The 20,297-nt window shown below is 52.7% G+C and overlaps 6 protein-coding genes across 6 annotated transcripts; 1 reads left to right on the top strand and 5 right to left on the bottom strand.

Annotated features, from left to right (window-relative positions):
• Positions 1-1,033: 1,033 nt before the first annotated feature.
• On the bottom strand, positions 1,034-2,251 carry CTRU02_207560 (peroxisomal membrane protein; the record flags this gene model as incomplete). Its single annotated transcript, XM_036719056.1, has 2 exons — positions 1,034-2,010; positions 2,071-2,251. 2 exons carry the CDS (start codon positions 2,249-2,251, stop codon positions 1,034-1,036), a joined length of 1,158 nt encoding a protein of 385 aa, XP_036588763.1.
• A 1,148-nt stretch (positions 2,252-3,399) lies between these two features.
• Positions 3,400-6,129, bottom strand: CTRU02_207559 (nitrate assimilation regulatory protein; the record flags this gene model as incomplete). The annotated part of the gene is made up of 5 exons (XM_070204918.1): positions 3,400-4,129; positions 4,190-4,436; positions 4,493-4,611; positions 4,658-5,817; positions 5,902-6,129. 5 exons carry the CDS (start codon positions 6,127-6,129, stop codon positions 3,400-3,402), a joined length of 2,484 nt encoding a protein of 827 aa, XP_070061451.1.
• A 3,009-nt stretch (positions 6,130-9,138) lies between these two features.
• On the bottom strand, positions 9,139-10,774 carry CTRU02_207558 (nuclear envelope protein; the record flags this gene model as incomplete). The annotated part of the gene is made up of 3 exons (XM_036719058.1): positions 9,139-9,507; positions 9,571-10,559; positions 10,666-10,774. The coding sequence occupies 3 exons, from the start codon at positions 10,772-10,774 to the stop codon at positions 9,139-9,141; spliced, it is 1,467 nt and encodes a 488-aa protein (XP_036588765.1).
• A 550-nt stretch (positions 10,775-11,324) lies between these two features.
• Positions 11,325-12,739, top strand: CTRU02_207557 (transcription factor like protein; the record flags this gene model as incomplete). The annotated part of the gene is made up of 2 exons (XM_070204917.1): positions 11,325-12,409; positions 12,472-12,739. The coding sequence occupies 2 exons, from the start codon at positions 11,325-11,327 to the stop codon at positions 12,737-12,739; spliced, it is 1,353 nt and encodes a 450-aa protein (XP_070061450.1).
• A 1,571-nt stretch (positions 12,740-14,310) lies between these two features.
• CTRU02_207556 (protein kinase dsk1) lies at positions 14,311-16,403 on the bottom strand (the record flags this gene model as incomplete). Its single annotated transcript, XM_036719060.1, has 5 exons — positions 14,311-14,751; positions 14,816-15,071; positions 15,140-15,206; positions 15,353-16,146; positions 16,366-16,403. The coding sequence occupies 5 exons, from the start codon at positions 16,401-16,403 to the stop codon at positions 14,311-14,313; spliced, it is 1,596 nt and encodes a 531-aa protein (XP_036588767.1).
• A 1,773-nt stretch (positions 16,404-18,176) lies between these two features.
• On the bottom strand, positions 18,177-18,341 carry CTRU02_207555 (uncharacterized protein; the record flags this gene model as incomplete). The annotated part of the gene is made up of 1 exon (XM_036719061.1): positions 18,177-18,341. One exon carries the CDS (start codon positions 18,339-18,341, stop codon positions 18,177-18,179), a length of 165 nt encoding a protein of 54 aa, XP_036588768.1.
• Between the last annotated feature and the right edge of the window lie 1,956 nt (positions 18,342-20,297).

Raw genomic sequence — 20,297 nt, 5'->3', positions numbered from 1 at the left:
CCTAGCTCAAACTTGCACCAAGGCCAGTTGGGGAAGCAGTCAAGAGAGCCACGTCTTCAGCAGAAACCCAAGGGATGACCAGAAAGGACACAATAAGGAAAAGACCTTGGTTAATGTAGTAAGGGAGTTCAATTCGTCTAGAGATTGCTCAAGCTCTAATCTGGGATACTTATTTTCCTTGATATATATCAATAACCGCCAGCCGCAACACATATCCCTGCCATCTATCCATCAACTCAGTATGCCTTTCGTGCAATGATGTCCCTGATCCGTTGGCTGTGCAATAACGATAGCGGCCGTCCTCACGTCGGATCTTGTACGGCATAGTCACCTTGGGCTTGGGCAAATTGTGCACGACACATAACCAGATACCAGTTTTGGATACCCCTCCCAACAGCGTCATAGCTACATCCCTTCTTCGTGGTCGGTAGAGCGATTGTCTCGCATCATATAGGTCGAGTGGTATGGCGGGCGATCTTCCTTGTCCCCGCCATCTCAAAAACCTCAGCTTCAGCCACGAAATTGCTGACCACTAACCACCGCACTGGAAACCCCCCCCGGAGACTTTGCCCAGTCGGAAGTTACAAGCCAATCTGAGTCTCCCTGGATGCCCTGCACATCTGCAGGAGAACGGAGAGTCATAGAAGGAATAGCTTAGCTGCTAGCCACCATTCACGAGCCGCACGCTGAGCCCTCAACGAGATTGATTCCCAGTGCCCGTCGGGGTATAGCATAGCGACTTGGCATCAGTTGCTCTTAAGACTGACGCACGCTTGTTTGGCCAACATGTCTCAGCTTGCACAAAGCACTAGGTCGGCCGCATGATATGTACGGGAAAAGCAATCTTGCGCCCGTCCCCCGTCCACCTGTACAGGGCATATCACATTTGTGGCTTGTGGCGGTCTAGCATGTGTTTAGGCAACATGATCCAAAACCTGGGGCTAAGATGAATCCTGTCGGCTGCAGGTCAGTGGTATTCGCCAGTCAGCCAGCCTGCTGCCTCCAGGTCTTGATTTCCAGCATCTGACTGTATTCAAGCACTGGTGCTGAAGTAATAGTTCTCCCACAGATACTCGTAGTCTTCTAGGATACCGCCGATTATTCCAGGTACCCTTGACCTTACGCCCCCAACGACGCCCTTCATGATGTTCTCATAGAAGGCTCCACGCATAGTCCACCAACCCATAGCCCAGCCTCTCTTGCTCCATTCATCGCGTTCCAACGGAGTTGTTCTGAAGCCTCGGTCTCTGAGCTGACGAGCAGCGTATTCGACACTTAGGCCAACGAGCCATGGTGTCCAGGACTTTTTGTTCTTGCTTCGTGAAAGAGCAATGGCGTATACCAGGGGCGCAAGAATATGAAGCACTTCAGCTGCCTGCGCACTTCCCTGAAGCTGATTCAGTAGTTTGGCCGCCGGTTTAACATCGTCTGCCGTCAAAACCTTGCTCAAAAGGTAGCCACTGATATCGCCTGCGTTCGGTAGGGAAGGCAGGCTCATACCGGTCCTTGGCATTGTCCAATCCTTTTCGTGGGGTTTGGGTTTATCGTCACTTGCTTCTGTGGCATGGCCATTGGCAGACTCGCCCATTAGCTCCTTTAAACCACTATCATCCTCAGCTTCTGGCTCCTCCGGAATAGGTTCACGCTCAGGTAGGACGGGTGTGACTAGGGGTCGCGCGCGAGTCACGCGGAGCAGCAATAGACGACATAGAGCCTTGATAGCCTCCAATAGCACAATGATGCGCCACCGACTTCGTTCGCCGCCTCGTCTTTTGGCTGCCATCTCGCATAACAGTTGTGTATAGGTGACCATCTGCAAGAGCATTGCAATTCGACGGTACATCGGGCTGTGTTGAGTCCAGTACTTGGTGTATCGACTATGAGGGGATGGCAATCGCGCCAACGGAATGCGCGATATGGCGCGCATAAGTAGGGTATCATGGTAAAGCGAGAGAAGTTGTACGCTTGAATGTACAGTCTCGGATGCAATTTCGGCGTCACGGAACCGGCCTGCGACGAAACAGTTAGAATGGACACGATGATGCCGGGTTACGGAGGGGCAGGCATTACCAGGGATGATGTAGGTGAGTGATCGGAGCGCTGACTCTATCTGCGAAACCTGGCTCGCATTTTTGGTGATGAATTCATCGTACATCTGAAGCCAGTGCGGCGGTAATGACAGCACGGCACGAATGGTGGACGTCTGGTGCGAGCGCCGTGTTTTGTTGGGAACGTCGGCTGAAGTCGACATCGCGATTACCGCATTAGAGAATGGGGGTGGCTGCGTAAGAGATGAGAAGCAAAGAGAGTGAGAGTGTGTGTGTGTGAGAGAGAGAGAGAGAAAAAAAAACTGACGGTAGACGTCGGATAAAGGTGAGATGAAGTCAAGATGACGATGCAAGGGAATGGGAAGAATCGAAATGGCGTTGTCGATGAAGAGGCGCAAATTAGGTATTAAGCTACTGCTCTATTGAGAGGAGAGTTCGGGGTAAGGTGGTTTGGTTGACTGGGAGGGGACAGGTGACAGCTTGAAAAAAAAGGTACTTCACGCGGCGCATCGCGACGCGGATAGGATGCGCTGTATTTGGCGGCTGCTAATCTAATTACTGGCCGAAGTCCACCAACCTTGAGCCGAGGCTGGTTGCCCGTCATAAGCCGGTAGACTTGGTAGACTGTATTAGCATGAGGCGCGGCATAAGGACATCATCCCCCGCCTCTCCGATGCATTGGGCCAATGAAATTACGTTACAAGCCTCGGTATGGTTGATCCCTGGGGTTGCAAGACTTGGAAGCGCATTACTTCAACACTTTGTCAGGCACGCACCCGTTTTTAGTGGTAAGAATTACTTGACCGGCACTTCCCAACAGGACGGAGGCTCAATAGTGCTTCAGTAAATCAAACAGAGCAGTTCACTACATGTAGACCCAAGCTATTGACGTAGTGTCACTCACTAACCCATTGAATACCGCTCATTATCTCTGTCGCATAACACCGGGCAAAAGCATGTAATATGCTCACAGAAATGCGACGCCTATCTCAGAATTTGAACTTTTACTTCTGCAACCTCTCATTCTCACCCTACGCCGACACGCCATGTCCTGACACAGCTACTATCCGAGACAACAGAACGATGCTGGATAGGAAAACCGTCCGTCTCGAATGACAAGAGATTGCCTTTTGTTTCCACGGAAAGAGGTAGGGTATCAAAAAAAGACATGCCTCGCCCAAGGCCAAACTCCGTTGCAGGCGAAATCCCGCCACGCCCCCGCCACGCCGTTTGACTCCCGAATCCCACAAGCACGGAGAGCAAATGCTTGGAAATATACATGCATCGCTGGTTGTAAGTAGGTCGTTCAGGTAGCTTGCTCATCGCGCCGGGTCGAATGCGAGGAGCATCATTAGAAGATTCTTTCGAAACCGGCCTCCTCGAGCTCGCGCCCTGTGGGAAGCATAGGCCGCCCCTGCATCGGAAATGGCCAGAACAAAGGGTTTTCCATCACTCTGGCCGCCCGCGAAACCGGTTCACCTCCCTGGCCCCCGGATGGCATCGCCGCCTTCGATGCTCCACTCTCATCACCGCCGCCTCCCCACACGCATATGAAGTCGTCTTCGATAACGTTAGGCGCGAAAAAGTTGAGGCTGCTTGTGTACGGCCTGACAAGGTGCGCATATTCAGCGTCCGACCTTGGTGTTTGACCCATCTCGACCTCCATGCCCCACTTGTTCGCAAGATATCGAAGAATGTTAAGTGCTTGTTCTGCAAAATGATGGCACGGTGCCATCTCTTCCAAATCTCTAATACCCTGTTTGATAGCCTCAACAACACGAGGGGGCTGCGAGGTTCCTGTGGGTGTGTCTGCGGTTGGCTGAGCCGACCCTTCGAAGCCCCTCTGCGATGGCGAAGAGGATGCGCCAATCGCCAAATGCATAATCGCAGACGTGAGAACAAAGTAGGGGACAAACGACGGTGTCCGCCGCAGAGTGTATAACAGCGAATACGAGCGGAGGAGGCCCTGAATAGCGTCTGCCGCCTGTCCACATACATCTCTGGGCAGCAACTTGGAGCCAATGATCCTTAGTTTGATGAGCGGTCGGAAAAGAAGCAAGATCGCGAAATGGTAATACATGCTTTAATCGGGTTTGTCAGCGATGGTTTGCCTGTAAGGCTTCGTGGAATTGATGACTTACTGCGCAAAGAGCACAGCGGGAGTGAAATTGTGCCCCAGCCTCAATACCTCGGGTATTCTATCATACCAGTTTAGGTATTGTGTATAAATGTTAAGGAGGTCGCGACTAGTCAAGGGCCTTCCTGGCGAATGAAGCACATATAGACTTTGATGTACAAGCTCGCTCAGTTCGCAGAAGCATTTGTAGACGGACCGAACGTTAGATGGTTGCTCAGCCGAGCGCTGTAAAGGGGCGCCTGAATGTGTTAGTATACCAAACGATCTCAAAAAGTATATGATTTTGTACCAATGACCCATGTCTTACCATCGTCTGTATAAGGAATCCATAATGATGCTTCGATATCATCGATTATGGCGGGCTTCGGCGGTAGTTGCGGAAAACACGAACATTGAGGGAGAGATCCGGTCGCCAGAGACCAGGCGCTGAGGTTGTTAGTTATGGTTCGGCAACATATTTTCCAGGTCTTACTGATCAAGGGCGAAGGCGCCCCAGAAAGTGGCGGCTTGGACCGCAAACTCATCATCGTCCCCCTCGTCCTGCAGCTGATGCAGTCCCATCTCAATGGCAAGACGGATGCTCTGGCCCGCGTAGTACCAACTTTCCGAGTCTCGTCCACAGCTAGCCTCACGAATCGACATGATTCCCAAGGCTTGAATGGTTGTCAGTTTGTGGTGGTCGTCTTCGAGGTAGAATAGCCGCTGAGCCTCCTTAAAAAAGTGATCGCCCGAGCTGTACGGATCGTTTGGGTTAGCACGCGTGCTTGACTTGCTCGAGAAGCGGCATCCCAGGGCCAAGAGGGCATTAACTAGGATCGGTGAGCAGTATCGGTGGATGCCATTCTGGAAATCTCGGAGGAAATGCTCTTTGCTTAACGATGCAAAAGTCGGATACTCCCAGCAGAAGTACAGTGCCAGCAAATGTTGCACGAGCGAGCCATCCTCGGTTATATTTGTCCAATTTTCGGGCGGAAGTTTCATATCGGGGAGATCTAGCGGCGCGAGTACCTGGTCGAGTCCCTGGTATTTGGAGCCAGCTTCAGAAGTTTCCGTGTTGCTGGCAGTCTCGGGCCATGTGTCAATAGGTCCTTGAGGCGGCCTGTTCGTGTCTGCGCTCCAGTTCATCAAGTCAGGATGAGAGTTGCTCCTCGTGCTTTGGCTATGCGACGAGAGGTGCCATGGGCTATTAGGGTCCAAGTCCTGCCGTAACCCAGACTGGCCCGTAATGGGACTCATGGTCACCGATCCGGGCCCCCCAAGGTTTCTCGTTCTAATTGGCGCCGGCGTCGATCCGGCGAACCCATGGCGGTTACCTAGGCCAGCGCCCGTGTCGGCGGATGCCTCGCCTGGACGGCTAAAGGATGGTCTCGAGCCACCGCCAGACGGGAGAGTGCCACCTAGCCACTCCGAGACAGATTCAAGAGATTGTCCATTGCGTAACCGCTGAAGCACGTCTTCCCATATATCGGACCGCACAAGAGCAGCGATGACTTGGTCGCTGGATCGCTGGCGTTGGCGCAGCTGCTCGATCTCTGATCGAAGATGCTCTTTTGACTGGCGGACTGGAATCTCGTAGACACACTCTACATCCTTCTGGGCCTTGCAGCGACCGCATGGCTTTTGACCGTCGCACTAGTAGCAAACACGTCAGGCAACAGAACACGGAGAACATGGGAAGGCGGTCCTTGCGGGGGAAGGAAATATGGCAGCACCTACCTTGGCGCGCTTTTTGCGACATTCGGTGCAGGCATTGGGCGTAACCACACCCAAACCTCTCCTCCTCTTAGACAACTGTCCAGATGCAGAGCTACCTGCCGGTGTTGGGGCCGAGGGGGCTGACGGTGTCGGAGTAGGTGCAGGAGCGGGGGCAGATGATGCCCCCGCGGAGGAGGCAGCGCCGGTGCCGGGCTGAGCCTGCGACAGGCTGCCGGATGCCTCCTCCATATCGGCAGTACTTGCGCGCTTCAGGTTGACTGAGGATAGCCTCGAGTCGAGTCCACAAAGCAAACCCGACCTTGAAGGCTTTGTGTGCGAATTGTCATAATGAGGCCGGTCAAAGACGGGCGCTGGACGGCATGTATCTGGTCGAAGAAGATTTAAACTCTGGAAACGGACTTGGCGCAGTATTGCACAACTGCGTTCGACGTCTAGATAGCTTAATGAAGCTAAAGGGCTGGCAGCATGCAGCGCTCGATGAATGAACTCGGGACGGCCAAGGGCGGCGTACTCGATAGCGAAGAAGGCGTCGATTGCACGGCCAATTCGAAGATCGCTGTTGGCCGTGGCCAGATATTTAATTCCTTTTCCTTATCGCTGCTAACCGCTAAGGGCGTTGTCTCGTTGGTCGCGGGAAGGCGGGTGGGAGGTCCTGAAAGACAAGGAGGTTGAAGCGACTACTGCCCCTCCTGCTCTTGATGCTCGAAAGACTGAAGCATGCGTCCGCCTGGTATATAGCAGATACTGGTGTGGGGTTGAGGTTCGACGAGAACGTGGGGCGGGAAGGAGAGAAGAGGATTGAAAATAGAGAGGAAAAAAAAAAAAAGAGGGCAGCTCGTGATGGAGAGGAAAGTAGTGGAAAAGGCGGGAAGGGGATGATGGTGCGGCGGCCTGATCGGGTCCAGTCAATGGGACACAGGCGGCTCGAGGCACAGACTCTCTTGAAGAGCAAGAAGCTGTAGCTGTGCAGGGCAGTTCCTTACCCAGAACCTAGAGCTTCTTTCTTGCTGTGCAAGGTCTAGGTCAGATAGGTCCAGCTCCTGAGGTTGCGGAGAAGGTGAAACTTTTTCTTTCTTTCCCCCCTTCCTACGTGTGCCTGGGTTGGTGAGGCAGGCAAGTAAGATAGAGAGAGGGAGAGATTGGAGGTTGAGCAAGGTAAGAGCAAGGCAAGAGCTTTGCACAGCGCTGAAAGAGAGCTAGCTGTGTGTGTGTGTGTGGGTGTTTGTGTGGGTGTTTGTGTGGGTGTGGCGCGCCTACCTCATCCTGCGTTGATATGTCAGTGATGTGGAGTGGAGGTGCGACTTGCGAAAGCTGCTGTCGCCTGAGAAAAGGTATCGATTGTACCTGAGCTGGAGGAACGTAAGGTACCCATTTGAGGTAAGGAAGGCAAGACTTAGTCGTCAGTCTGAGGTGAATTGTGTCCATCTTCCCTGTCTCCTGCCCTGCCTGTCTACATCTTCTCTACATCGAACGCGCACTTGAGCGCTAGCAGATCCTAGGTCACAATTTTGTACGTATGCATCTCAGCTCCTCCCACAACGCCAAGGACGAGTTACTGTCGGTACCTCGGCGGGCCTTGGGGGCTGGTAGCGGCGCATGGCAAGATTCTCTCTCTGGGTGCGCATCGCGACAAGACGCATCATCGTCGCAAATTCATGTCTCTCATCTTTTACAGCTTTGGTCCGTTTCTTACTAGCGGCATCTTTGCCGGCACTTGCTCTCACTCCGGTCAATGCGGCGCTCACCCAACCTAGGCCATCCGTCCTATCGGCATCGTCAGGTACCTGAAGTGCCAGCCAGCTAGCTCTTGGAAGAGGACTGCGACAGGAAGTCAGAGGACCAGCATTATATCGAGCTCAATACCTGGGAGGTGAGCAAGGCAGAAAGGCAGAACTCCATATGCGCCCGAATCCCCAACCCCCTACGTTTTACTAATCCGTGTCGCCGTCCGTATCCCCTGCCTGCTTAATTTTCTCTGGGGGTCTCTCCTTTGCAGTTTTGACGCCTTTTCATCTACATAACAGGTATGATCTATGTATGAGCACCGGACACATAGGCGCATTACGAAACTCTACCGGGTGCAGGGATTTCCTTGTCGTCCGTATGGTGTTGGATGGCCTGGAACGAACGCGACCGTCTTCCTGCTAGGAGGTTAGCAACGCGACGTCGCCTTGCGTGTTTCCTACTATGGGGAATTAAGTTTGCAGCTTTGTGCTGAAAGCTCCTTTGAACGTTGCTCTGCAGAACGAGCATCCCAGGTCGCCCTCGGCCTATCTCATGCCCCAAGTTCCAAGCAAGTCAGTCCACTTGGGCGTTAATCTCCAAACATGCCCCAGCATTGTCTTACTGTGATGCAGGGTCGACAGCTGCTAGGCGCCTGTCGCTGTCCTTGTGGTTATACACCCCAACAGTTTTGAGCTCAGCAGCGCGCTGAGTGGCGGACTGCACTCCGTCGCATCGGCTGAGCTGCGTCCCTACAGGAAATAATGCGTGCTGCTTGCTATTTTGATTCAAATACCTAGGGGGTTTCTCCTCACATTCAAATGCCAGTGGAGGGAACGGTGTGGATCCCTTGTTCGGCCCAGCCTTCTCATTGTCATCACCAGCCTGAGGGGGCCCCCCTTTGAAGGACGAACGCATTCTTTCAGGTCTCCCCCGTTCAAAGCGAGCGGGGGCGAAGCTAAGGGCGAGAGCCGAGTACACCGTGCACAAGTGAGAAAAGACTGACGTCATGCAGTGGAGCGAAGCAAGCCGCAAGACACGCTAAGGTCCAGCTAGGATATTACTAAGCCAATCCTCGCAATAGGGTACCACGAGAGTTGAGACTGGTTTCAATGCCAGAAGAACACGGATTCCGCAGCAAGCTACGATCTGACACTGGTCCGTCTTCATTGGAAGGACTTGTGAGGAGGCGCTTCCTCGACCCAAGATATGAACCCATTGCCAAATGCACTTGTACGTTCGCCAGCAATGGCCAAGTGCGCGTATAGAATATTGGCCAGCAACGTGGCCTGCGACTTCTCACATATCACTCCTGATACACTTGACAAGTACAAGCTCTGACAGGCCTAAGCCCGTGTACTCCACATGACGCCGCACCGACAGAAAGACTCTTTATCCCTGATTACACTATACAGAATAATCCTCCAAACTCCAGCCCTATGCATTGTGAACCACCGAATCCTCTCCCCGTACCTTACCACCAACCAAAAGAAAAGGTATGCAAGGTTGAAATTATTAATGCCCCTTGACTGGACTGAGCCCGTACTTGGTTGGGCTCCGTAGACGGTCCCGGTCACCCTTGCTTGGGCTGCGTCGTCCTGAAGGCGTTCGGGGCGGCATGATCGTTTTAAGCTTTGGCGGTGATGCGCCATCCGTATCTGTGGCGTCGCTGTCGTATCTAAGATGCCGGCGGTGTGATGGTGTCTGAACTGGAACCCACATGTACGCATGCGACGGCTCGGGGATGACTGACGGCTCCGGTGCGACCCCTGAAGCCGCCCGATGCGTTGACGCGGCCCGATCCGCGCTGGCCGTACTTGCTAGACGACCAAGCGTGAGATTGTTGGCGACGATACATAAGAGAAGAATGCCGAAAAAGAACACCTGGAAAAGTGTCAGAAAAAATGTTTTAAGAAAAAAAGTCAATTCAGTTGGGAGGTTGCATACCCAGGCCTTGACCTGCATTGCGCCGGCAAATTCGTTCAGAATTTCTGCGATTTGCTTGACCGTAACTCTTACACGCATGATGGCCGAGGGATCCTGGATCATGCACTCGTACCACTCGTCGCACATGGCCTTCAGCGCTGGCCTGTCCTTCTTGGCACATTCGTTGAGCTGATATTCCGAGCGACACTCTGCCATCCTGCTCTCAATTTCCTGACGAGCCACTTCGTTGGCGTTTCTGATGTCACCTCGAATTGTGTCTAGGATGGACCAGCAGAAGAACACGAATGCTGAGACAAGAATGCAGTTGACTAGCAGCTGTATCCAGCGATAAAGGTTCTCCGGGGCGTTGGGATGTTCTTCGAGGGTGTGGAACAGATTGCCGATCCAGCTGCGACCTGCCCTCTTTTTGCTCCCGTTACGCTTAGCTGACGTCTGGCGAGGGGCGTCATCATCTGAATTGTATTCGGAATCCCAGTCCTGCGAGCCGTGCCATCGTACACTTCCGCCAACATCCCGATCCAGGTTGTGTCGCTTCCGCTTCCTTATGGCAGGGTAGTCTCTTGTCCCTCTCGGAATCTCGCCTTTGCCTGGCGCATGACGTTTTGATGACAGCAGTCCAACTTTGCCGTAGCGATAGCTTTTGTCAACCTTGGATGGCGTCATAGTGCCCATATTCGCATCTCCAAATCGGTCGATATCTGGGGTATCGTCAGGAAACTCCGAGTTTTCCGTCAAGGCGGGGCTAGTTTCTGCGCCGGAGGCTTCCGAAAAGGCCGACTCATCGAAGGGCTTGCGTGGCGTGGTAAATGCGGGATTGCGAAAAGGCGGTGCCGTGTTGCTGCTCTGAATCCTCGGAGAGAAGAGAGATGTCTGCGGCGGGAGGGCGGGGAGAGGCTTGGAGGGGCTGTTCGCGAAAGGGTTTGGTTTGGAGGGGCTACTGGCGAACAAATTTGGCTTGGAGCTTGCAAATTTGCTTGGGGATTTGAAGACTACAAGAGGAGAAGCAAAAATTGCATTAGCCAGTGTTCGGTCGAAAAAGCTGGAGGTTAATCGATTCCACGCATTAGGGTATAGATAGGGCAGAAGCGGGCTTACTGTTTTGATTGTTGCCTTTTGCGACATGAGAAAATGGACTGGTTGCATCCAGAGGGCCACGATCTTGGTATTCCCATTCCATGGGACCTTCGAATGTCCTGCGATCCATGTCGAATGAGCTCTTGCATACACAATTATGTTATTCAAAAACAAAAGAATACGAAGTGAAGAGGTAAAAAAGGAAGGAAGGAAGGAAAGCGACGGGTGTGGACAAGGAGGGAAAGACAATTCGTCACGATTGATCGGCCGGAGTGACAGCCAACAGGAAGCAAGCTTCTGAGCAGTTGTTTTCAATGGACAGACAGCACTCACATTTCAAAGTAAACAAACATGCCTCAGGCAACGGAACCTCCCGATGGCCTGGTTCCCCATGGCCCCCGGTACGTACTTCTGTGGCTAGTGGGGGGGCCAAGGAGGCTGAGAATTGTTGCTGTCCGGTCGCCTTCTAAGCTTGGACCAACTGAAAATCAAAGGCTGAACGAGAGAAACCTCACAGCAGTCACTTTCGATCCTACAAATCAGTCATCAAAGGAGTTAGAGATTGCTTCAACGCATTGCGAACGCTTTGACCGCTTCGATCGCTTATATTTGTACGGCTCGCCAGCTTCGTACCGTATCTCTCCCTTGTTGGAGAACGCGAATTCGCCGCCGTCACCAAAATGTCCGATCTCGAATCGCTTCCCGACTCGCCATCTGCGGCCATCGATCGTGATGACCACGCCGATAATGAAGAACCCCGCGAGGGCGCGGGTGGTGCTACTGCTGAAGAACTGTCTGATCAGGAATCGGATCAGCTCTCTGAAATTGATGAGGACCAGTTTGAGGACTACGACCCGGCGACAGCCAACATTGAGGATCGCCCCATAACCGTCGACGAAGATGTTGCCAAGACGCTCAAGGCGGGAAAGCGAAAGGTGGCCGATGGAGATAAGCCAAGGAAACCGAAGGAGGGACGACGAGACAAGAAGAGGTCGCGCGATGATGAGGTGTCTGGCGAGGCTGATGGCGACGTGGGAAGGCCTTCTCGGAAGTCGAGACGCGCCGCTGCCGATGGTGAGAGGAAGCCGCGACCGAAAGCAGCATCGCCTGAGATCGAGGACGAGTCTCATCTGTCTCCTGAGGAGCGTAGGCGCCGGGCGATTGATAGGGCGCTGGATGCCGCAATGAAGGGACCAACCAAGCGGAAGAAGAAGAAGGACGAAATTGTGGGTTACATCCTCTTCCGGGCAAAGCCGTGTGCATCCTCACTAATGACATGGGAACAGGATTTGGAAGACGAAATTGACGAGCAGATCGCCGACCTGAAGGTCGCCATGGAGAGGGCTTGCGAGGCTGATAATTCTGCGCGCGAAGCAGGTCAACCTGCTGTTCACAAACTCAAGCTTCTCCCCCAGGTCAAGGACCTGCTGAACCGCAACAACGTCCAACACGCTATTCTAGACCCTGACACCAACTTCCTCCAACATGTCAAGTTCTTTCTGGAGCCTCTTAATGACGGCAGTCTGCCTGCGTACAACATTCAGAGGGAGATTTTCCAGGCCCTTATCCGGCTACCTATCGAGAAGGAGGCTCTACTTAGCAGCGGTATTGGTAAGGTTGTCTACTTCTACACTCGCTCTAAGAAGCCCGAGCCTGGTATCAAACGCATGGCCGAGCGTCTCTTGGGTGACTGGAGTCGACCCATTCTCAAACGAACGGATGATTACAAGAAGCGGCACATTGAAACACGCGAGTTCGATTATGAGTACTATTCCCCGCCCAGCTTTTGGTTGGTTTCGTGTCACTAATACTTTTTTCTTTTACCAGGGCTCTCAAAATGTCACAGCGCCAAGCTGGTAGTTCGCAGTTTACTCTTACCCAACGACCCTCACAGACTGTTAAGGAACTGGAGCGTGAGGCCATGCTTGCGCCTGTTATCAACTCGAACCGTGCTCGTCCTGGAGGTCTGCCGTCCAGCTACACCATTGCGCCTAAGAGTACATACGACGTGTCTCGCGCACCGGATCATCGCCCCATTGGTGCGGGTGGTTTGGAGGCGTTCCGAAAGATCACCCAGAAGGGCAAGAAGCGGTAAACGGCTTTGTCCAAGCTTCTGAGCACGCTTTGTTGCTGTGGTATGGGGGTTGCGCTGGCTGATATTGCAATACGACTCGGTCGAGCCTGGCAAACAGCAGATGGGCAAAGCAGAGCTCCAGTGCTTTCTTTATTATTCTGTATCAATGTTATGGAGATACAGACTTGGCAGCTTGTATTATTCGAGCATCAATGGCGTTCTGGTTCGTCGTGGTAGGTGTGACAAGGATGGAAAGGGATGTCCTAGGAAGCATGCGATATTTTCAATTAAAACGAAAACGAGGCTCAAGATCGCCAGGTAGACTGGAACAGTTGGCAGATAGAGAGCCCAAAAGACATATTTTTTTTCCTCTTATTACCCTTCTTTTCTTTGTCCACAGGGATTTCAATTCATGGGCTAGACTCCTGCTTGTCAGTCAAGAGTGTTGAGAGAAGCAGCCTATATACTGGGCCCCCTTTTCCCCCAGTAGAGCCTTGAGTGATGGATCATGCCTATTTGAAACACCACCACATTGCAAGTCGGCCATATGCCCTGAATGAGTTGCCTGTGGTTGTCCGCCTAGTAAACACACACACACACACACACACACACACACACGTCCTTTTGTGCCACCGCCTGTCTTTGAGGTCTTCAAGGGGACATGCGCGGGGCATCAAACATTCTTCGAAAAGGGGGCCATGGAGGGAGCTTGCGTATCTAGAGACCTAGATGGCATCCAGATCCCAAGGGGGGGAGAGGGGGTAGATTAGGACAACAGGAACCAATCTAACCGCGTCTCGAGATGCCAGCCAAGTAAATCACGACTTCGGGAAAAGGGGGAGGGAACTCGTTCGGCCTCATTGTGCTCAGTCATAATGTATCTATCTCACTCCCAAAAGCTTCAGCACGGCGCAGCTACGTCAGATACCATCGTCCAACTCTCTCTTGGTTCCAACGGATCCATAGGCCCTACAGGACTGCAGGCAGACAAGATCATCCCGCGACTGCCCGCAAGAAGTCATCGAATCCCTTGAGCTACTCCAATGCTGTCTGTCATCAACTCGTGACACCACCCCTCGCTCTTCCATGCATGCAAGACGAATGCCGTGCTCGACCGTCTTCGTTAATAAAAATAAAATAAACAAAAAACAACATTTCTATCTAATCCTTCGTATCAGGAATCTGGTTGGTTTGTCCATACATTCCCGTCAAGAGGGCAACTTTCCGCCCCCTTTCTTCCTTCCTCACTTCATCATCTGCATTCGTTTGGCGGCGACAATATTGTAGTAGTGTAATGTCGTTTATGAAGTTTGTGTGTTGTGCTTGTATGTGTGTGTGTTGTGTGTGTTTGTGTTTGTGTGCGTGTTAGATTTTGTCCATCCATCTTCGGCGCTGGCATAAAGAACAAAACTCCATGCACCCTCCCTGCAGCAAGGAATGTGCAAGATGGTCAAGGTTAAATCAATATCCAGTACGAGGGACAAGGCGCTGAAGAACCGAGCAAGGGGAATGGGGGCCGTGACCGTTCATTTGAATTAGGGCTGATATCTTTAGTGGCCCCCGAGCTGTAAAGCGGTCTTCATTACGTCCCCCTACCGTTTCCGCACCTCAGTCGCCCAACCATCAATGCCCTCACCCCGACTGCCTACGTCAATTCCGTTAATACGGACACCCTTCATGCCGGGGGTGTCGTCCAGCCACACGTGTCCCGCCATGCCACCAGCATTGGCACGCTTCTCGGGAACAAGTTCAAGCATAGGGGTCAGGAAATCCGCGATACGCTTCGCCTCATCCTCCTTGAAATGATACTTCTCGCGGAGAACATCTGGCAAAGCCCAGTGTCGCAAGCGATGGATGTTGCGCAGTTCTCCTTTGCGGTTGAATATTTCTTGAGACCACTTGCCAGAAAGACAAAGCGACTTGGGGAATGGTCCAAGCAGCTCAATTATCTGTGCGATGTGGTCGTCGTCCTTGCCATATTTGGTTCCCGATTGAGGGTCGAACAAATAATCACCAGTAATCAGTTCAAAAACCTGTGTGCGCCAGTTAGCGTCCATGTATACCTCGGTAGAGGCGCAACTTTGCGAGAGAACTAACCATCGCCGCCATACTCCACACGTCGGTGCTCGCACCCCATTTCGCACCGAGAATAACCTCAGGTGATCTATACTGTCGCGTCTGGATATCGTTGGTAAAATGATGGTTGACCCAGCAGGCGTTGCCCAGGTCTGCAATCTTAACGCTAATAATGTCGAAGGCGTGTGCGTCTTCAGCCTTGCGCTTCTCTCCGGACGATGGCGAGCTGCTCGACTTATCAAGAGAAATACCCGAAACTTCTTTGGTGAGGAGATCGCTGCGCATAGAAAAGGCGGTCAGTATCAAATCGAGTCATCGACAATTTGCAAGGTGGGTTAAGCTCACGCTGTCTTTTCACGCGCCTGTTGATCAGCATCGCGCTTGGGAGAAGGCTCCTTGGATCCTTTGCCTGCAGAGAAGAGAATGAGTAAGCCCGAGTTCAAATGCTCGCAAAAACGGTCATTAGGTGCGGCACGGTGAGGAGTGGCATGACCAGGGTGCCGGGGGTGGCGCAACCCGCGGTTTGCCGAGAGATGGTGGTAGCGATGAGAGACATACCTTCGTGCAGCATTTGGCCGAGGCTCGTGTGAGAGTTCGTGGAAGGAAAAAGATTGTTATGGTTGAAGCTGGCGTTGAGGGGCGAAGGCAGCGGCTGGCTGCCTGTGATGAGAGTCCGCCTCCTTCTTCGGCCATTTCTGTTGTTCTCCTTATCACTGCTAGGCTCGCTTTTGACCACCTTCTTCACAATCTGTTCGACGTCGCCAATCTCGATGAGGACGTTTTCGGGCTTCAAATCGGTGTGTATGATGCCGCACTCGCGATGGAGGTAGTCGAGGCCCAACAGTACCTGTTTGGTAATCTGCTTGACCAAGGGCATTGGAATACCTCGGTGGTTCCATTTCTTAATCAGACCCAACAAGTTCTCGCCCAAGACCTCGAAAACCATGCAGACGTGAGTGCCGTTGGGGCCTTTGTGTTCGAAGGAGTCGAGGAGGCTGACGACATGCTTGCGGCCGGGGTGGTCAGGCTTCGCCTGGACGATCTTGTTGAGCAGTTTGATCTCGTCAATGGCGGTTTCGGTGTAGTGCGCGGCGGAGCGGACGACCTTTAAGGCGACGTGCTTGCCCGAGTTATTGTCCCTAGAAAGCCATACGGTGGAGAAATGACCCCAGCCTAGCTTGCGCACAACGGTGTACTTTCCGTCCTTGAACTTTTCGCCAATCTGGACGGGGTGATAGCCGCCCTTGCAGTAATCTTCGGAATCTTCCTCGTCGGCAGTGTTCTCGGCGGGGTCGTCGCCGGAGGACGTCGAGGTTGGCGAGTTCTGCATAGCAGCAGACAATTGATGGGTTCTACGAAAAAAAGGAAACAGAATGTTAGCTCGTATTCCGATGGTATCGAAGCATGCAGACAGAGACAGCGCGGCGCAAAAAAGGCGTCATCAAGTGTGGTTGGGATAGCGGGGGTGGAGAATAGCAGCTGGTTAGGTTGGGTGTGAAGATTTCGCGGCGCCAGCAGAAGCTCAACCACGGAATTCAACAACTTGAGAAGGGAGCAAAGGCGGTAGAGACCTTGTCTTGAGAAAACTCATATTTGCAACATTGCGCATCCAGCGCAAACAATCCTGTGGTCAAAGGGGAGGGATAAAAGGACGGGAAGGCGGAGGACCGAGCGAAGAGTGGACAATCAAAACAAGATGAAGGGGAAAATATCAAAAAAAGAGGGCGGATCCAGTACGAAACTGGCGCCGCTCACAACATGGGAAAGTAGTGACAGCGGCAAGTCTAGTCGTGACCGACTGGGGTGGGTAAAGGTAGGAATGGGAGGGGAATGGAGGGGGGCGAGGATGGGACGTGGAAGTGGAAGAGAGAGAGAGAGAAGCGGGCGAGACGAGGCGAGGCGCGGGAAACAGTCAGCCAGACGTGCAGGCTAAGGGCCAGGTCAAAAACTTGAGGTAGTTTGGGGGGGTAAGGTAGGTAAGGTAGCAAGCAAAGCAGGGCAAGTAGCGCGGGAGGGGTCAGTGATGTGCGAGGAGAACAAGAATGGGGAAGAAAGAGAGTGAGTGGTTCTGGCGGAGGAAAGTCTGGGCCACCTTGGCCAGGGTCTGGTCTGGTCTGGTCAGATCAGCGACAGTGGAGGGGGGAGACAGTGACGGTGTGCACTCGCACCAGCCAGCTTTCCCGGCTCCATTGTCACTGACTGCCATATATCCGCAATCTGCCCTACCAGCAGCAGCACCCTAAAGAACATAAGGTACGGTAAGCCACGACCCCCAAAGAAGGAGGGTTGTATGCAACCAGCCCATGGTTGTTAGTGCTCAGAGGAGTAAAACCTCCCACCCAATGCGACTTATTAGACGCTCCAGCTCCGTATAGTCCAATCCAGTAGTCAGTCCAGTCCAGTCCAGTCCAGTTCAGTTTGCTGGTTCATGTGCGAACGAGAGACCACGCGATTATGCTTCAGTCAGCGTGCTCAACAAGCGCAACCTCGTCATTTCCCCCCTCTTACCCCAGCCCTCTTTTTCCTGTCGGTCATCAGTCTTGGTGATCCATCGCACAGGCGGAGCGCGGTGCGGCGCAGGCCACATCAACAACATGCACCTCACCAGTGCTGCGCATCATCAGCCCTGGCAGAAGCTACGGTGGCGGTGACAGCTGGCGACCCGTAATACATGTGGATGAACCGTCGTCTACCACCCTGTGCAGTCCCTCTCCGGTTGTTGTTTCGCGCGCCAAACGACAGTCCCTCTCCTCCAATGACTGTCCTGTGCAACGGCAGGAGATGCGCCCAATCCAATGACCGCTCCCGTCGGGTATGTGACCCGCTGGATTCCGAATGCTGTCCGTCCCTCTTTTCTTTCTGCTCCTGTGTTTTTCTGCTGCCGTTCGTGTCTTTCAAGTTGGCCATTCTCTTTTGCATGGTTCCCAAATGCCCGGGAGTGAGACAATCTGCGCGGCGCGGTCCTAGGCACAGACTGGCTTTTGCTTCTTGTGTTGCTGCTGCTGCTGTGCCGAATCGAACTAGACTGAACTGATGGGGCCGAACTGAACTGATCTGACTGGATTGGACTGGGACTTGCCAGGCTCAATAACCCAAAACTGGACTGGTTTGCATGGAAACAACCGCCCTTCTACCATTACCCCCGTCCTCCACTCCGCCACAGTGCACAGGGGAGGACGTGCGGCATCGGGGCATGCCGGGTTTAAACAGGACAGAGGGGTAATAATTCGTGAGGGTGATAATAATGGCTTGGGAAATGAAATTCGAGGAGCAAAATGTCATTCAGATTTGAGGCAATGGGAAAAATATCAAAATCCCCCGCCCAAAAGAGAGTGATACGGGAGCATGGAAATCAGAACATAATAGAAATCGTTCATCAGACTTACGGAGGAGTCTCGGTTGTAATGATAGGCTTCAAGCCCTCCTTCTTGCGCTTCTTGCCCGCTGTCGAGTTGCCATTCGCATTGTTGTTGGCATTGGCGTTGGCAGTTGCGGGCTGCAGAGGCTGTTGCGCAACTGGCTCTTGAACCTGTTGAGTGCCGTTCATGATGGATCCACGAGTATATCAGTTAGATAACACCAGAAGAGATGATGACGAAGGCGATAAGAATGTATGGCGTTCGGCACGAAGAGCGTAGGATAAAGTAATGGGCAGAGCCCGAGCTGTGCAATCCCAATCCAGGTCCAGATCCAGTTTCCTGGTCCAGATGGACAGGTAGAGAAGCTGGCAGAGCGTGTCGTCGGTGGTCTTCAACTGGCGACGTTTTGTCTACAATAGGCGGCTTAAGCTTTGGCAACCAATTGCAGCGCAACAATGAGAGGCGCCTTTACGTGGTTTCTTCAATGTATCGTCTTCGTTCGAGTTTTTTTTTTTTGGTATGGTGAGCTTGTGGTTAATGCTGAGCAACCTCTTCGTCGGGTCGGTATCGCGGGATTTTCACGGTCGGGTGGTTCGTGGTACGTCAGTCAACTCGCAGAGAGGGGCGACTGAGATGAGTCGGATTGATAAAATCGACGCGCAGGAACAACAGCGGGGTCGCGCAAGATATCGGGAGGACGGGGGTGATTAAGATGACAGAGAGATTTGGTAAGAGAGCAATGCGACACCCCGCGGGATGGTGATGAGGACGAGAGCAATGGCAATGAAGAGCGTGGCGACCGGATATCCGGAGTTGCCAAATAGGTGTACTAATGAAGCAAGGCGCGTCCAGTCAGCAGCACGCGAGTCGACTTCTAAGATGTATCAGACGTGCTGCGCCGTGTTGCGATGGGATAGGATCCGATACGATGGGACGAGATGTTTGCGATGCGTTAGTTAACAAATAGACAGCTCGGCGGTCTCTTAGCATGTAATGGATATTTCAGAGATGGTATTCCAACGTCCGGGTAGTCGGTGCCGACTTAAGGTCTAGAGAAGCAAACCAGGAAGAAAATCAAGACAGAAGCAGAAAATGGATGGCAGTGGTTGCCCAGAAGGCTCAGAGGGAGAGAGAGTCGTGATCGGATGTTAATGAGTTGGGCAGAGAGCCAGGGAACACGGTCGCACCAGGTCAGCAAGGTACAAAAAGAAAGGTTGGGTGCAAAATGTCAAGGTGATGAATGGGATGGCGGGGCCGGCTCGTTATTGCCTTCTGTGCCTATCCCGTCCTAAGTTCTGTTCGTCTTCTCTCACTCTGTCTCATTCCCTTTCCAGTATTCACCTTGTCCAGGCCTAGGACGTCATTGATGGATAGTGGGGGGATTTTTTAGATGGGGGAAGTTGCAGGTGCAGAGCACGACTGAATTTAGTGGCGCCTGGAAGGGAAAGCGCGGGAAGATGTGGGGTGGGGCTTGGGGACTTGGCCTGAATGGACGTGAGGGGCAGCAAGTAGAGGGAGCAGGAGGTGATAAGGTGAGGGGGGAGAGAGAGCGCAGGTGCCTTCCCCATTCGTGAGTGATAGGAGACAGGGCTAATAGTGATGTAGTAGAGCATTCAGGCGCTTCACACGCATGCATCTTCGCGAAAGACGGTCTGAGGATTCGATGAGTTACTTGACTGCTGAGTGAGATTGAAGGACGCAGTCGCATGTGTATAATATGATGGATATATATGTACTTTGCTGCCCAACAACGAGTTCCCCAGGTCTCGGCCAGTACAGGTTCCTCTTTGCAGCTTGAGCTAAGGAGAGACAGTATGTGCAAAAAAGAGATAGCAAAAAAAGAAAGAAAAAAAGAAAAAGGGAACGAAAATACGGACAGATAATTCAGTCCCTTCAGGCATCTGAATATGTTTTACCTTGAGAGAGAACACGGACACCTCTTGACAAGAACGCCATGGTCTTGGGCGCTTTCGGGAGCTCTCAGCCACAAATCAGCCAAGTGTCACTCTGAGCCTAGCTAGCCAAATGAGGCACCAAGTTAGAAAGAACGAGGTCTAGTGCATAGTGTAAGCTGCCATTCAACTCTGTAAGGCGTTGGTGGTTTGTCCGAGACCCATATAATCGTGGGTGGTGTGAAAAAAGTC

This window comes from Colletotrichum truncatum (genome assembly GCF_014235925.2).
Source record: "Colletotrichum truncatum strain CMES1059 chromosome Unknown Contig_0004, whole genome shotgun sequence".
Classification (NCBI taxonomy): domain Eukaryota; kingdom Fungi; phylum Ascomycota; class Sordariomycetes; order Glomerellales; family Glomerellaceae; genus Colletotrichum; species Colletotrichum truncatum.
The sequence above is the reverse complement of the archived record's forward strand: the minus strand, read 5'-3'. Positions and strand labels throughout refer to the sequence as shown.